We start from the raw sequence: 16,058 nt of genomic DNA, 5'->3' as shown, positions 1-16,058 counted from the left end.
AAACACACTAATGTGACTAACACAGCTAATGCCACTGCAGAATTTATTTCTGAGGTATGCTGGATTCAGAAAGATGTTCAACTCTCGTAACAAAACATCCTTTTTACTAGACTAGCATGAGGTTCAGTTTCAGGTAAAACATGACTATCCCTCTATCTGCAGCTACAAATTTATGGAGCTTCCTAGTTATAGTTCCAATTTCTCTCAAGCTCATATCTCTCAACTATTAACTCTAAAATAGAATAATTAATTTGTGCACTTAAATTTAAAACCAGATTATCATCTTAGACACTGGATTTAGTCCCCATTTTTTAGAAACATGATCATGGGATATTTAATTTCCACTTGGGTAACTATCAAATGAACAGATAGGATTGTCACATTTGTTTGCCTTTCAAGAAAAAAAAATAACTTCATAATTTGTATCATGCAGTAATGGTGCCCTGCAACATTAGGTAGCTAAATGAGGTTAAAGACTTCATATAAAAGCATTGTGACATCATAGCCGCATGTTTCCATGCAGGTTCCCCAAAAATAATTTTGAGGCTCTAACATTCTGAAAGATTCAGTGGAATAAGTTTTGAGGTAAATAAGAGAGAAATCTCAGATTAAGAATTCATGCAAAGATTGGTACCTGAAGGAGAGAAAAGATCAGATGCTAAATTCTCTCTCCCTCCCACCCCCAACTTTTCAATGTCCAATAAAGGGAAGTGAAATGTTATTTGGGTGCTAGGTCCTTTTCTTATTGCTAATGATTTTGCTCTTATCTTACAAAAAGTCTCCTTTTCAGAATCAGTAATCACTCAAGTGTTGCCAATGGAGGAGATTAGTAATTAATTTAGTAAAACATTGTCTGCCCCAAATCATTATTGATTTAATAGCCCAGTAACCCTGACGTTTCTCCAGTGAATTTAAAATTGAGGGTCTAATGACCTATGGCCACTAGAGACCCCATAAAACTTACTGGAAAATTTAGGGAGTGCAGGTTTTTCTGGCCAAATGCCAATTTGGTATTTATTTACTAGGGACCTTCTTAACTCCAGCTAGCAATTTTAATTGACAACTGTCCTAAATTATGGTGCTGTGCAATTATATCCCACTCTGGAGATAGCTGTATAGCAGGCCTGCACAACTCGTAAAGCAGCAAGGGCCACATTACTCCAAAGAAAACAGCTGAGGGCCGAAACAACCCCCCCCCCCCGGCCCCGTGGAAACACCCCTGGCCCAGCAGAAACACTCCACCCCAGCACCGCCCAGCCCTGCAGAAACAAACCCTCCTTACCCAGTGCTGCCCCACCAAAACAGCTGTGGGCCAAAAAGGAAGGTTGGGGGTGGGGAGGTGATACTTGATTTTAAATCAACCAGAGGCTCCCAGCTAGAGAGCTGGCTGGGAGCCCTCAGGGTCAAATTAAAGGGCCCAGGGCTCCGGGGGCTGTGGGAAGCTGGAGCTTTGTGGGGCTGGGGCAGGGATTTAAAGGGCCCAGAGCTCCTGCTGCTGAGGGGAGCCCGAGCCCTTTAAATCCCAGCCCCAGCGTATCCGCTGTAGCCGCCGCCGGGATTCAAAGGGCTCTGGGCTGCCCGTGGTGGCAGGGAGCCCTGAGCCCTTTAAATCTCAGCCGCGGCAGCTCAGAGCCGTTTGAATCCCGGCCGTGGCTGAGATTTAAAGGGCTCTGGGCTCCCCACAGCTGTGGGGAGCCCAGAGCCTTTGAATCCCATCCGCAGCTGGCAGGGCCGGCTTTAGGAAGTGCAGGGCCCAATTCGAACATTTTTGGCGGGGCCCCGGCAGGGATGACTAAAAAAAAAAAAAAAAAAATGTAAAAAAAAAGCCTTTCATTTCTTAGCAACCGGTTCCCTATAAAAAGTTCTGCCACAGTATGTATTTTTTGTACCAGTAGGGTTACCATATGTCAGTATTTTCCTCCTGGATGGTGATTTAAGATCCAAAAAGCCTGACGTGTCCGGGAAAGTACAGATGTATGTTAACCCTACCTAAAGTTCTTTTTTAAAAAGATGTGTCTGAACTAGAAATGAGCTCCGCCACTCCCTGAGGATGTGCTAGGGTGCACATGTGGGTCCCAGCTGCTCCCTGCCCACCTCATTGAAGCAGGTGTGCAGGGTTACTTCCCTGGGAACTACAGGGCACCAGTGCACAGGGCTGGCTAGATGGGGGGAGGTGGCTGGAGGTAGGGTCTGGCTGCAAGCTAGGCAAGGGGTGTGGGGCAGGCTGGAGATGGTGTGTGGGATGGGCTGGCTGGCTTCAGGCAGGGCCACATGGGCGGGTGCAGCATGGGTTGGCAGGGCTGGAGACAAAGGAGTGCAGGACTGGCTGGCTTCAGGCAGGGAGGTGCGGCAGGGGTTGGCTGGAGACAGAGAAGGGGGTGCAGGGCTGAAGGCAAGGTAGGGGGAGATGAGCTGGCTGCAGACAGGAACTGGTGCAGGCAGGACAGGAGGTGCGGCAGGGGTTGGCTAAGGCATCTGGAGACACACACACCCCTGCTACCCCAGGGCTCTGGGAGCTATTTAAAGAGCCCACAGCTCCCCTGCTTCTACCACCCCAGCCCTGGGGAAGTGGTGTGGCTTCAGCGGCTATTTAAGGACCGGGGCAGCAGGGACAGCTGGAGCCCCGGCCCTTTAAATAGCCCCCAGAGCCCCCCGCTACCCCAGGGCTCTGGGGGTATTTAAAGGACCCAGGGCTCCCCTTCTTCTACTGCCCCAGCCCTTTAAATAGCCACGGGAACCCTGGGGAAGTGGTGGGGCTCCGGTGGCTATTTAAAGGGCCGGGGCAGTAGAAGCGACAGGAATCCCAGACTTTTTAAATAGCCCCCAGAGCCCCACAGCTCTATCCCAGGGCTCCAGCAGTGGTGCTCTGGTGGCAATTTAAAGGGCCTGGGAGCCACAGCCCTTTTAAATTGCCCCCTGGGGAAGCTGGGCCACCCTGCTACAGCGCACTGGCTTTTGCCGGTACACGGTACTGGGGCTTGGGCATGTGGCCCTCTTAGGGGCGGGCTGATTCAGGGGAATTGGATGAATTGGCCTAAAGCTGGCCTTGGCGGCTGAGATTTAAAGGGCTCTGAGCTTGCAGGTGCCTGCAGCTCAGAGCCTTTTGAATCCCGGCCACAGCTGAGATTTAAATGGCTCTGGGCTCCCCGCCGCTGCGGGCAGCTCAGAGCCTTTTGAATCCCGACCGCACAGTGAGCCTCTGTGGGCCGCATGTTGTGCAGGCCTGCTGTATAGCATTGCTGCGTGAATGATTCTTGCATATATAGTTTATAAAAAGTGCTTTGCAATAAATGCTACATTAATGTAATTGTCACTAGAGATGCAACACTTTCAAACAAATAAGGTTCTCTCTAGCTGAATTGTGTGTTCAAGTATTTATAAAGCTCAAAATTTCTTGTAGTTCTGTAAAGGTGACTGCAGTACAAAATTTAAATTCCTTATTTGTCAACAGAAAATCAGCACTATAGGAGCTTCTGCACTTATCCTCTAGATACAGCAACTTTAATCTCAAAAGGTCCTCCAAGATACAGAAAACTTCCATCTCCATCTGCATTCACTCCTTGCTCTCTCTGCTGCAACAATAAAGATGGCAAGTATAATATGGGTAACAGGAAACTGGAATGAAACCCTAGAATTCATTTCCTATAGGTCGTTAGCTGGCAGTGAAAACCATCAGAATGTAGCAACTTGATCACTACCAACATGGGGCAGATGGATAATCCTGTTATCAAGTAGCCCCTTAAATGATAAATAGCTGGATTTCAGTGTTTTGCATTTGGCAATAAATTCTATGATTTTCTTTAAACGGCCACAAATTATGGAAAAAAGTATAGTTATTTCACTGTATCCTCCAGCAACAGAAATTGAACATAGTACTTGTTTCTACACCTTTCACTAACTAAACTTAAAAGTTTTGCATAGTTTTAAATATTTCATTCCTACATGCATCTTAAGAAATTAGGTTAGAATTACCTTTACTCCTTTTGTTTTGCCTTTTTAGCATGCCACCACACACTGGTGTTCATTAAAAATGTAAATTAGCTATAGTTAACTATATTGTTAAACATTTTCTTTGAGAAAAATAAATACATATTGATAAACTGCAATTTTATAATCTAACAATCTATTAAGAAAAATCATTCTACTGTAATGAAAAAGCAGGGGTGTGCGTGTTGTACTCAACAGGCCTGTAAATATGACTTGTTTGACAACACAAATTGATGTAAGATGCCATAACTTGAAGCTTTGTAAGTGCCAGCAGCTTTCTAGTAACATGGTCTTGAAAATGTCCAGCCTAATATAGTACACAGATTTAATCACTGAAATAATGTGGTCAACTGCAAGCTGGCATTTTTATTTTTTAAGGGGCATGACACCTCCTACTGCTACTTGGTACAGAGGAGAGCAAGTCGGTGGAAAGAAGGGGCCACTCCCTCCATAGAAACTTAGCTCCAGGGACAGTAAAGACAACCAGGTGGTTAGAGTTTGGGAGAATAGTTGCTCTGTGAAGTATGTGCCCTCTCAGGGAAAGTTAAGTGCAAAGAGCATAGTGAGATACTTGCTACCCTTATGAGTCAAAATTCCCTTCTGCATGGAGTGGACACAATTGGACAACAGAGCAAGGCCAAAATAGTGTTCAGCTTCATAGGGCATAATAGAATCAGCTGTTCCTACAGATCTGGTCTTCCATTAGAAGTACCAGTCAGAGACACTGGTGGGGTTCTAATCTGCTTCTCAGTGCCTCTTCCACAAGATACTATGGAAGTGCATCAGCCATGGCTCATACAGCAATTTGGGTTTGTGGGTTTTTTTATTATATGCATGGAAGCCATATCAAATGATTGTTTACATTTCCCCACACTTACCCCTGCCATAGTACATTCTAGCCCACAGTGGAGGTGTTTGAATTTGCCAGAATTCCTTTCCCAGATAAGGTATTAGATTGCAGCCATTGTTCAGGCTACAGAAAATTGAACATTTATATAATGCCTGTTAAACCCCACAATTCAATTATCGAGGAAGTCTTGCTCCAGGGGATAAGGGCTCTACCTCAACTGGAGCTGACTGAGTACTTAACAGTTTTATCCTAATATATTATATATTATAAAAACAATATACACTTACACTGGTACAGTCTTTAAACCCCTTTGATTAAAACTGCATTTGAAGGCACTCAATTTTGCAAGATTTTGAAAGGAGTCAAGTATGTTTTCTGCAGTTGCAGTAATGAAAAATGTTAACTATTTACACTCAATAACAAATAAAGTACCATTGAATATTCAGGGCTGTTGCTTTTAGCTAGCAACCACTGTAGTCATAAAAAACTCTGAATTTAGGAACTGCAGGACCAGGGTTCTTGCTGCAGCTCTGCAGGTATGTGTAATTAAGAGGTATAGCCTCTCCATAACTAAGATTGCAACCAAAATTCCACTATAAAAGGAGGATTTTGATCCTAATAACGTAATGAGATCTCATCCGAAGACAATATTGCTTCGGTATATTTCAAAATCCTCCTTCCAATTCCAGTTTTTCCTTCATTATTTGTTTAAAAAATTAGTCAACAAGCATGCAGATTTCTTCCTTTACCTCTCCCCCAAGGAACAAGCAAAATAAGCTTCACAGGTTTCACTGAGACAGCTCCGTGACAGACAAGTTTATTGGAAGGATTCTTAAAAGCAGATACTCTGAATGTGCTCCAACAGCCCAAGTTCAGAAAACAATTGTTTGGTTTCCAAATGATGTGTGCATGTTACAAATTGTACATTTTGAATATCCTAATTTATACCACATGACATGAGCATAAAATACAATGATTTTAATGTTACTCAGTATGCCAATTTATTGCTACAATTCCCAACTAACATAGGGCACACCTGGAAATAGCTTGTCCAAGACAGTGACTGCAAATTAGTGTTCCTGGGACTCCAAGATATCACTAGTGTTGTGACAAAGAACAGCTCTTATACCTAAACGGCCATTTTGTTTTGTAAGCTAGTCCATTTTTTAAAATGGTCTTGACAGGAAGTGTTAAATTTAAAGTTGTTTGACTATTCACTGTGTGATATTTATATTGACTCACATATTTGTTTCCTTTGTTTGGTTTTTACACCTCTAGAAATACCCATGTTTGAGCAAATATATTTCCCATCTAAATCAAAGATATAAGTTGTGCATCAGAACACAAATAGTAGATTTAGAGGAGCTGTTCAAAGGATGAGGGTCCAGGATCCATGAGTGAAATGCTGCCCCCTTCAAGATGAGTAATTGAGTGGAGGGAGGGGCACACAGCATCACACAGTGTTGCCATTTAACTTAAACATGTAGTAACTTACGCTTTAAGTCATCAGACTACTGTTTGCATCAAAAAAACAATGCTAATGATGATTTTAAAAACAGTCTGAAGAAAGAGCCATATTAACTCTGAATAGAAGATGTAAAAGTTAGGCTATTTCAGTCTGAGTGAAGCACAGCGGCTTTGTAATGTTAGGTGCTATGTGAAAGCTTCTTTGATTCTCATATATTTTGCCAGCCCTTTTGACCAATAATGCAGTCAGTTTATTGAAGTAAATTTCAGCAACTGAAACACTTATTTCAACAGCAGAAGACCACTATATCCAGTGTGAAAGTAACAGGGTGGTATAAATATAAGCATACTGTATATTACACATTATATATTACACATACTCCAGTTAATCATGGGACAATTAACTGAGTAGATGACTAGTTATGGGGTACAAAATATTTTTGTAAACAATATGTTGAGAGATTTTAAGGGAAGTCTGACTGCTGGAAAGATGGTCTTCCTGGATTCCTTTATTCTTTTTAAAGAAATCAATGCTTATTAAGGATGATGTATGTAACAATGCACTTTGTATTAAAACAAGGATATTTTACAGTTTAAGAAACTTTACATATGTACATAAATTACACATCAGGAATGGTTTTAAAGCTCAAAATGAGTCACCTAAAAGTTATTTCCCTTCAATTAAAACCTTTAACTCTTTCACATTATGTTCATTTGCAACTGTCACAGCATGGTCCAGCGCTCGAATACTTGCTAGAAGCTTTACTGTCTGTTTTATGTGTTCCCTAAATGATGGGGAAAAAATAAGTTAATACAACTAGAAATCAAAATCTTGCACAAGTCAAATAGTATTTTAGAAATGTTTCACTGCTTATTCTTTTTTCTCACAGCAAGTGAGCCAGCTTCTGGATTTTTTATATATATTTTAAATACGGCTCATTGAAATTAGCGTGTTTCTGGATATGAAAACAAAAAAAGTCTTTTGGGGACAGCAATCCTAGAAACAAAGGGAAGACAAGCTGCATATGTATGGCTTATTTGGACATTGCATAGTCTCAGCATAAATTATTGGGTCACATGCGATGTTAGAAAGTCAGTCACAGCTCCATTTAAACACACACACTGCTTGAACCAAAAAATGTAAAAGAATGAGCAGTTTTTGTGCATGCCACAAGAGAAAAAAATGGTTACACATTTGTAATAGATTGACCTGGATTGGGCAGTAATAACAGATTCACAGTAAACAAACTCCTAGCAATCTAGGACATACAAACCTGGTAGGAAAATTTTTAAAAGTCCCACAAAAGGAACAAGATTCAGACATGAAATTTAACTATCTAAAGAAATTTTCATGAATACATCAATTCAAAATCTACTATAAACGGGACTGTCAAATTGAACTATGAAGTGCTGTCCAGCACTCAGAGAAACAAACAGATGCAAACATGGGTTATGATGTTTTGTTTCCCTTTTGAAACAAGTAATTGATGATTGTTTTTGCTTTGAAATAGAATGTAGTAGAGTAATATTTCCCCAGTTACTATGGGACGAAGGAGCCTAGATGAATAGCTGTGTTGCAAAGGGAAATAAGGACATTTATGTAATTTTGTAAGATGAAGTCAATATAGATCAGTGGCCAATTGCACAATTGTTACCAGGAAAGTTTGGGATTTATTGTATATTTCCATATACTTAATAAAAAGTTATCAGCACATAGCAAAGATGACTAAATTAATTGGAACTAGAATATCAGAAAAATCTTTTTGGCTCAATATCCATCTACCCTTTCAGTATTAATCCACAGTTCCAGTGTGAGTTTGCCAGACAAACAGCTAGCGTAGAAAGAAAATACCAGTTTATAAACTAAGACGACTATCGAAAGACTTTCATTTTCTACTAGAATCTCTCTCCTCACCTTCTCCAGTTCACCTCTAGTAGTCACATATGGGCATTTAATTCCATTTATGCTTTTAGGTATGGTGATTCTCATGAGCAGGGTTAAAACAACGTTATTTGAGAATGTCCAGGTGTGTTTAAGAACAGAACGCAATTTGGATTACAGAAATCTGTATTGCTGACAGTGGCGGGAATTTGCTTGGCAAACAGTTAGCTCCAACATCAGCAAATTTGTAAAGAAACCATCAAAACCAATCCCAAAATGCTACTTTTCAAGTAATTTTTTAAAGCAGAACTACACAATGGGAGCAGATTAAACATAAACCGTTATACAATACACTAGCCATTCCCAAAAGCGATTGATACTATATTAAGGATCCTATTTAAAAACTTAAAAAAAAAAAAAAAAAAAAAAAAGGGAGGGGAACTCCTCCCAAAGGGGAAAAATATATATGATGGCACATGTGCTTTTGTGTTGTGTATATCAGAAGCATGAGATGCCATTGCATTAAATGATTCAAAATAAATTACCTTGCATTTCTTTTCTCCACATCAGAGCATCCAATACTGTTTCTGTAAATTGTATCAGCCAGATGAACAAGGTATCTACACAAATTTTCTAACTGGGAAATAGTCTTGTCCCCTTTTAGGTTAGTGAACCACTGTTTAGGAAAGCGAGCAATTACCTAGAGATGAGGGAAGAAGAAAATGTGTTAACAGCAAAAAGGCAAGAAAGATGACTAATACCTATGGTCTGATAACCAGTATTGGCACTGGTAAGGCCTAAAACAATAAGGTTAACATATTAAAGACCAATGTGAGAAATAAGATGCTAGCAACACATACTAATCAATCTCTTAAAAATATCACCAACAATACTGAGGACAGCAATAAACAGAATTCTAATTTCATATAATGTATCTTCTATTAAAAACAGTTGTCTGCTATGAAAACATAGTAACTGTTTTATTTGTAAAAAGAGATTTGGGCAACAACATTGGAAATCTTAAGCTAAACACACAAAACTGAATAGTCTCCCACTAGGGCTCCAAATATACATTTTATTTGACTGGAAATTCAAGGAGTTAGAAAATACTAAACATAAAAACATTTTCTAAGTATATTTTGTTGCATTTTACTTACACTTTGAGCTTTTTTAATGCTGTCATCTCCATACTCAGAATTCTGAAAAGCCATAAGGATATATCTATTTAGCAGGCCATCTATCGATAACTCCTGTAGAGTTTTGTTTGAAAGGATTCCATACCACTGGAGAAAGTTTCCTAGCAACTAAAGACACCAGAGACAATGGAAGTGTTGAATATTTGAAGGCAAAACACGAGCAACTATTGATAAACTAAAAAAAATAAAATAAATTTAAGCAGGTAAAAAGTCATGTTTAAATGTACTGATCAGGGTGAGGTAAAGAAAAACTTCTTAGTCAGTTTCATGACTAAATAGAACCAGTGAGATGTCAGTCTTCCCAATGTTATAACACTGGATTTGTACAAAAATGATTACAGAGCATTCTATGGAAAATATATACAAAGAAACTACAAGAGCAAATCAAGGTTTTTACAGCCAAACTTTGTTCTATAAAGTCTATTAAGTGTAGTCTAGTGCAGTGACATCCAAACTTTTCAGCCTGAGGCTGAAAAAATGTAAACAAAACAAAAACACAATCAGTGCTTTGGGACAGACTCTGCCCTGTTCTTGCTTCCTCTGTACCACCTGCAAACAACTCTGGCACAGGAAAAATCCCATTATCGTGCAGACAGCATGGGTAGTGCCTATACTTGACTCCCAACAGCCATTTGTACAGAAGGCATGTTGTATAGGGGAGATTGGCCAAGTGTTTTATCTCCAACTGGAATATGGACCATAGGGAACCAATGCCAGCTGGTACAAATTAAAGCATCTTGCAGACCAGTGCAGAGGCAGACAAAAAGGGAGCTGTTGGTTCTCAGCTTCAACTTCATCTTCATTCTCCTGTGCTGCAGTCAGTGGCTATGTGGGATTTAAGAGACTTTTTTGATAGGTGCTCCCCTAAGCAAAATCAGAACTAGTGGAACTCCAGATCCTTTTTTCTGGAGCTTCCATAGTCTGGCAAGAAAGCAGTCACCCTACCCTGCAAAGTGAAAGCAGCAGTTCAGAGCACTCCCAATTCACACAAAAGCTCCAGCTGGGTCTTCAAAGAAAGTAGTGGAAGGCAGTTTGGAAGGATGTGCCTGCTCCTACTTCCTCCCTGGAGCAGCAGGGATGATGCAAAATATTTCATTAAAAAGTTATAGGGAGCAACGTTTTAAATGAAATAAATACCAGTTTTCTTAACAGCATAGCTGTCGAATTGCACTGCTCAGTGTGAAACATTTTACACAGATTTAATAGGCTATTTTGCATGTTTGCAGACCTGAACATAACCAGACACTTCAGCTTACAGTCAATACAATGTCCCAAACAGTGAAAGGGGAGGACATGCAGCTGCACTAAACATGATTGCTGTTGCTGTGGGGAGATATGTTAGAGCGTGTTTGGGAGCATGGGATGGTTTCAGTGGTAGATGACTTGGGGCTGTCTGGGTGGAAAGGTCTGCAGGAGTACCTGGGGGAACGCTGGTACAGATAGCTGTTAGAGCTTGGGATTAGTACTAGGCCCCTCACCTTCTCTCTGTTGCCTCAGTGTGCTACCATTGCTGCCACTGCTATGCTCCTTCCCTACTCTGATCCAGCAGGGGTGGCAGTGAGGCCTTGCTGCCTGCTCAGCAGGTGCCACAGCAACTCCTGGCAAATTGCTAAGATGTCTCACAGGTTGTAAAGAATAAGTAACAGTGCTGTCAAATGGAAGTGTCATGCAAGATGTGTGACACTTTGCAGTCCTGACTGACAATCTTGACAATGTAGAGCCTCAGAGCCCCATAACCAGTGTTTTTCAAAGTTCAGGTTGTGATCCAGTACTGGGTCGCAGCATGTAAGACACTCTGTTGCCTTGCTCAGCACCCAGGGACCTGAGCGGCTCTGGTCAGCACCGCTGACCAGGACATTAGAAGTCCAGTAGGCGGTGCTGCCCAGCTAAGGCAGGCTAGTGCCTATTTGTTCCGACACTTGTGCTGTGCCCCAGAAGCAGCCAGCAATGGGTCCAGTTTCTAGGCAGGGGGGCCACGAGGCACTATGTACTGCCTCTGCCCCAAGCACCAGCTCCATGATCCCATTGGCCAGGAACCAGCCAACGAGGGAAGGGTGGAAGAGGTGCCTGCATGCGAGAGCCACACCTGCTGCTGGCTCTCTTCTGGGGCGCAGCGTGGTCTGTGATGCCAGGACAGGCAGGAAGCCTGTCTCCGCACCCCACCTGCACTGCTGAGCGGGAGCTGCCAGAGGTAAGTCTGTGCCCCAATCTCCTGCCCCAGCCATGAGCCCCCCCAAACCCCTCATCCCTAGCCCCACCCCAGAGCCTGTACCCCCAGCACAGGGCCCTGATCCCCTTCTGGACTCCAACCCGCTGCTCCAGCCCTGAGCCCCCCCACACCCCAAACCCCTCATCCCCAGATCCGTTGGGTCACGGGCATCAATAATTTTCTTCAACTGGGTCCCCAGAAAAAAAAGTTTGAAAACCACTGCCCTAGACCACAGGTTGGACACAACTGGTCTCATGGTTTAGCACAGAACTGGAAAGGCCAGGAACTTAATACTAATCCTGCCTCTCGCAGACTTCTATGGCTTTGTCAAGTCACAATTATTCTGTGCCACTTTCCCCATCTATAAAATGACATTTTGCTACCACATCATAGTAAAATGAGGGGGTTATTGATGAAAACTGCTTTCAAGATGTGGCTAAATTTACTTTAAAAAAAGGCAGCAAGATCATGAACATGTGACCAATTTTGGTCTTCTACAAATCACTTTCATTTTAGTGTTTGAGAACTGAGACCCATGCCCAGTTTTTCCTTTAGAACACACACTCACTCAGACCCATGAAAAAAAGTAAAAAAGAAAGAAAAGTTTAAAGGTGACAAACTCTACACTTTTAAATTGAAATGTTTGTTGCCAAAATGTTACAAGTATTGTTATGTATCTGAACAGATTTTCAAACATATCTAGAAGTTGGAGAAACAATCCCATTTCTTCCCAATTCAGTCCCTACACCCACCACTGGAAAATCCAAGCTCTACACTGTTTGCAGAAATCTGTGGAGTTTAAGACAAAACTTAAATCTACGCATCCACTCCTTTGGTTCATTTGTTGAGTTCATATACTTTATTTCAAATGAAAGTGCAAGCAACCATTGTCTCAAACTTCAACAGTCGCGGGGGGGGGGGGGGGGGGGGAGGAGAAGGAGAAGGGGCCCATCTTCTGACTATGCATTTGTGAAGACAGGGTGTTTTCTTCATCTTCTCTCTATCCCGCTGCCACCTCCCTTCCACCATATGCATTTTTAAGTAATTCTCTAAAATATGTAAGTGTATTTTAATGGTAGCAGTACCTGGCCTGAGGCCTCATCAGATATTTTTGTTGGCTTACCTTCACTGAGGACCAAAACTGGCGTTGGAAAAACAAATAAGGACCAGAGTTCTTGTTTTCTAAGATGCTGGAAAATAAAAGATTTCTCTAAACTTGTTTAATAAGTAACCATAAAAATTTCAGTCTGAAGGTTGTGGACTACTCTTATTTTCAAGAATGGAAGGCAGACTATAGTAAAAATTCCAAAGCTTCAGATAATTTTCTCATCATTTTCACCTTACATTCTTACAGTATGTTATTAAACCTGAAAAAAATCATTATAACCCAAAACTAAGAATCAGCCCAGGGCTATGAAAAAGCCTCAGCTACCATATGCAAGACAAAAGGCAACTGGTATTGCCAATCAAAATATTTATGGCTGTTTTGCGCATTAAACAAGCAACTTACTTTTTAGGGTACAATGGCATGAATACATCGTCATCTAGCGTTCTTCTCATTCTAAGTAACAGGGCCTTCAAAAGTGTCTGAAAAAGTTGAGATGAAAATGCTAAAAATGTTTGCACTCCTGCTTTGATTGTCAGCTAAATTAAAGACCTCTTTAGAAGTTAATAAAGCAAAGTGCTTTAATCCCCAATTCAGCAAAATACATAAACATGCTTAACTTCAAGTATGCAAGTAGTCCTATTGAAGTCAAATACTGGAAATATCTACAATTAACTAGACTTCAATTTAAAGGGAACATAAGTCAATGTGGCTACTCCTGTGCTTAACTTTAAACAAATTCTTAGTTTGCAGGATTAGGGTTTTACACAATCTTAATCTATCAACTCTGCTGGGAGTTCTCTTATTATTCTAAGGTTTGCATTCACACTCCGTTAACTCCTATACTGTAAGCATACAGCTATGACACTGCAAAATATCACTAAGTTGTCAAACTTCTTTTATCACATAAGATAAGCAAATGTGGCACTCAATCTAGAGAAGGTTCTATCAATACAATATGCTATGAAAACAGAGGCAATGGTGTTTCCAACTGAACCTTAAAGTGAAATTATAGCCCCATAACTAAGTTTGGTACATTTTGAATCACCCTGTTCAAATCCTATTGTACATTTTGTACAGACTCAAATGGCTTAGCTCCCTTCCTTGTTTACTGCCCTCAGCTACTGTACTGGATCTTTAGTGCTATGGAATTGGGCACTGACACATCCATTAGTTGTAAGACTCTGCTCCTTGCTTCAGTGTGTGTAATGTGTCTCATTATGCTGCATAAATCCTATAACAGATTCCCAAACAAGTGTGACTGAGAAAAAAAAAAATGTTACCTGTGTATTTTTGTTTTCTGCGTTTACCACTGAAGGGTATCCATTTACTAGTTTCTGTGTAACCGCTACCATCCTAGATGTCTGTGTTGTAGAAAAAGGGTCCCATATACTTTCAGCAAGTACTAGTAAAAATAATTAAGAATTACTACACAGTTTTCTTTGCAGCTGCTCAAAAAGTAGGTATTAAGACAGTTAAATCATACAAAAGTTGTTTTCTCCTGAATTTAATATGGTTTAATATTTGTAGAAGTTACAAAATAGCATTTAAGTTATACCTGTTAGTTTAGGGAGAACAACTCTTTCCACAATGGTAGGTAGTAACGAAATATCAACATCATCCTTCTCTTGCTCCTGTTCTTCACAGCCATAAAATAGCAACGATTCAAACCACAACATACTCTCAAAATCTTGACTCTTGCCCTATTAAAATTAATTAGGCAGACGTTAATTTCATACGTTTAAACATTTGAGGCCAACAGTAGTTTTAAAGAGCCTGAACAACTTACTTAGCCATCCTAAAACATCAGCATAATACACCTGAAGACCTACGTTTTTTTTCTCCTTTTAAAAAGAAAAAAATAGCTTTGGAATTATGTGCCAAGTATCCTAGATATCCTAAAAGTATTAAGCACATTAGACAAAGGGCCAGATCTTTAAGAGGTGTTTAGGCGCCTAATGGGATATTCAAAGGCACCTAACTCACATGGAATTCAATGCAGACTTCTGTCTGCATTTTTATCTGGCCCAAAATACCTTAGTTAAGCACGAAACACTTAGGTTCTATTAATTTCTGCAACTGGTTCTGCGTGACTGAGAGTAAGCCACTCCGCCTTAATTTCCCCATTAACAAAATGGGGAAGGTATTCACTTACTTCAGAGAGATGTGAAGTATTTTGTTTTCTTATGTTCGTTGCATACAAATCATTGGTTACCACTCTGTACAAAACCCCAGTATGGAACATGCTAGTGATACCACACTAACTACAGAATCCTGAAGAAAAAGGCCTATCTTATATTAAAAAACACATTTGTGTGTTCATTTTGTAGCCTATGGAACATAAATGGTTAAACCTGCAAGCACCAAAATGTCTCCTGTATCCACACACTATTAGATTTGTGATTCTACTCCACATGGACAGATACTGGGGTACATCTATTAACATTATTTATAACCTCCTATCCCCTTCCTAGTATCAGCCCTGTTTCTATATTCCCACATAAGTGAAATGAATAGCCAAATTATTAAAAGTCATAAGTGGAAAGCCATCTGGCATGTTTTCAACATACCTTTATATCTTACCTGGGAAATAAAATAGCTCATTTTGTTCAGAAGGTACACTCAACAGTAAACAAGTTTAAAATGTTTTAAGATCTGTTTTCTCTTGAGTGCTTTTGTTCTAAATAAATACTTTGCTTTAAGAAGGCTATTTGGTTACTGGATACCACTGTCATTGCTCCCAAAGGAAAAATAACTGCAGGTGTTGAACTTAGGTCAGACCTGCTGTGGTAACCACAGGGGACAACAGCCTGAGGCCTGGTCTGAGCATGGAAAAATCATATGATTCCATTAAAAAAAAAAAAGAAGGTTATTAATTATATTTCAATACCTCTTGGGAGACCTAACCATGGACTAGGACCACACTGTGATAGATACAGAACAAAAACAAGGTCCCTGCCCTAAAGAGCTTATACCCTTATAAACTTGAGGCCCAAGACCTGAGAGTGGCATAGTAGAAAAGACCTGGAGGGTAGTACACCTTGTTTTGAAAAAGTGACACTTACTGCACAACAGTTCACTTAATTTGAATAACAATATCTTACCTCCAAAGGAGTCCAGGTAAGGAGCTGAAGTCTTATTAAAGGATTAAACAGCTTTGGTAAACAGAGGCCAATATAAGCATCCTTGTAAGAAGAGAAATACTTGGAACGCCAGGCTTCAAACTGTAATTTAATGCAGTCAATTGAGTAGAAACTTTCTAGTACATCTTCAAAAACTTTGCTGGACTCCTTCAAAATGCGATCTAGGGGAAAGAAGCGTAGAGAACTAGGTAACAAACTGATGTTCTATTGTCTGCAAGA

At 40.6% G+C, this 16,058-nt stretch overlaps 1 protein-coding gene across 2 annotated transcripts in view; it reads right to left on the bottom strand.

Moving 5' to 3' along the window:
• Positions 1–5,623: 5,623 nt before the first annotated feature.
• The window catches only part of PAXBP1 (PAX3 and PAX7 binding protein 1), a 36,948-nt gene continuing 26,513 nt past the window's right edge, over positions 5,624–16,058 (bottom strand). The window contains exons 11-18 of one of the 2 annotated variants that reach the window (XM_030579138.1): positions 15,801–16,000; positions 14,255–14,399; positions 13,980–14,101; positions 13,102–13,178; positions 12,715–12,781; positions 9,344–9,490; positions 8,732–8,886; positions 5,624–7,089 (exon numbers count right to left, since the gene is read on the bottom strand). In XM_030579138.1, the coding sequence (XP_030434998.1) occupies positions 6,972–7,089; positions 8,732–8,886; positions 9,344–9,490; positions 12,715–12,781; positions 13,102–13,178; positions 13,980–14,101; positions 14,255–14,399; positions 15,801–16,000 (1,031 nt within the window). In that variant the 3' untranslated portion in view covers positions 5,624–6,971. Of the gene's footprint in view, positions 7,090–8,731; positions 8,887–9,343; positions 9,491–12,714; positions 12,782–13,101; positions 13,179–13,979; positions 14,102–14,254; positions 14,400–15,800; positions 16,001–16,058 lie in introns of those variants that run through there. The other variant, XM_030579147.1, reaches the window with a different exon arrangement.

The sequence above is a fragment of the Gopherus evgoodei genome, chromosome 1 (genome assembly GCF_007399415.2).
Source record: "Gopherus evgoodei ecotype Sinaloan lineage chromosome 1, rGopEvg1_v1.p, whole genome shotgun sequence".
In the NCBI taxonomy this organism is placed as follows: Eukaryota; Metazoa; Chordata; order Testudines; family Testudinidae; genus Gopherus; species Gopherus evgoodei.
Note: the sequence above shows the minus strand (reverse complement) of the source record. Positions and strands in the feature narration are given on the sequence as shown.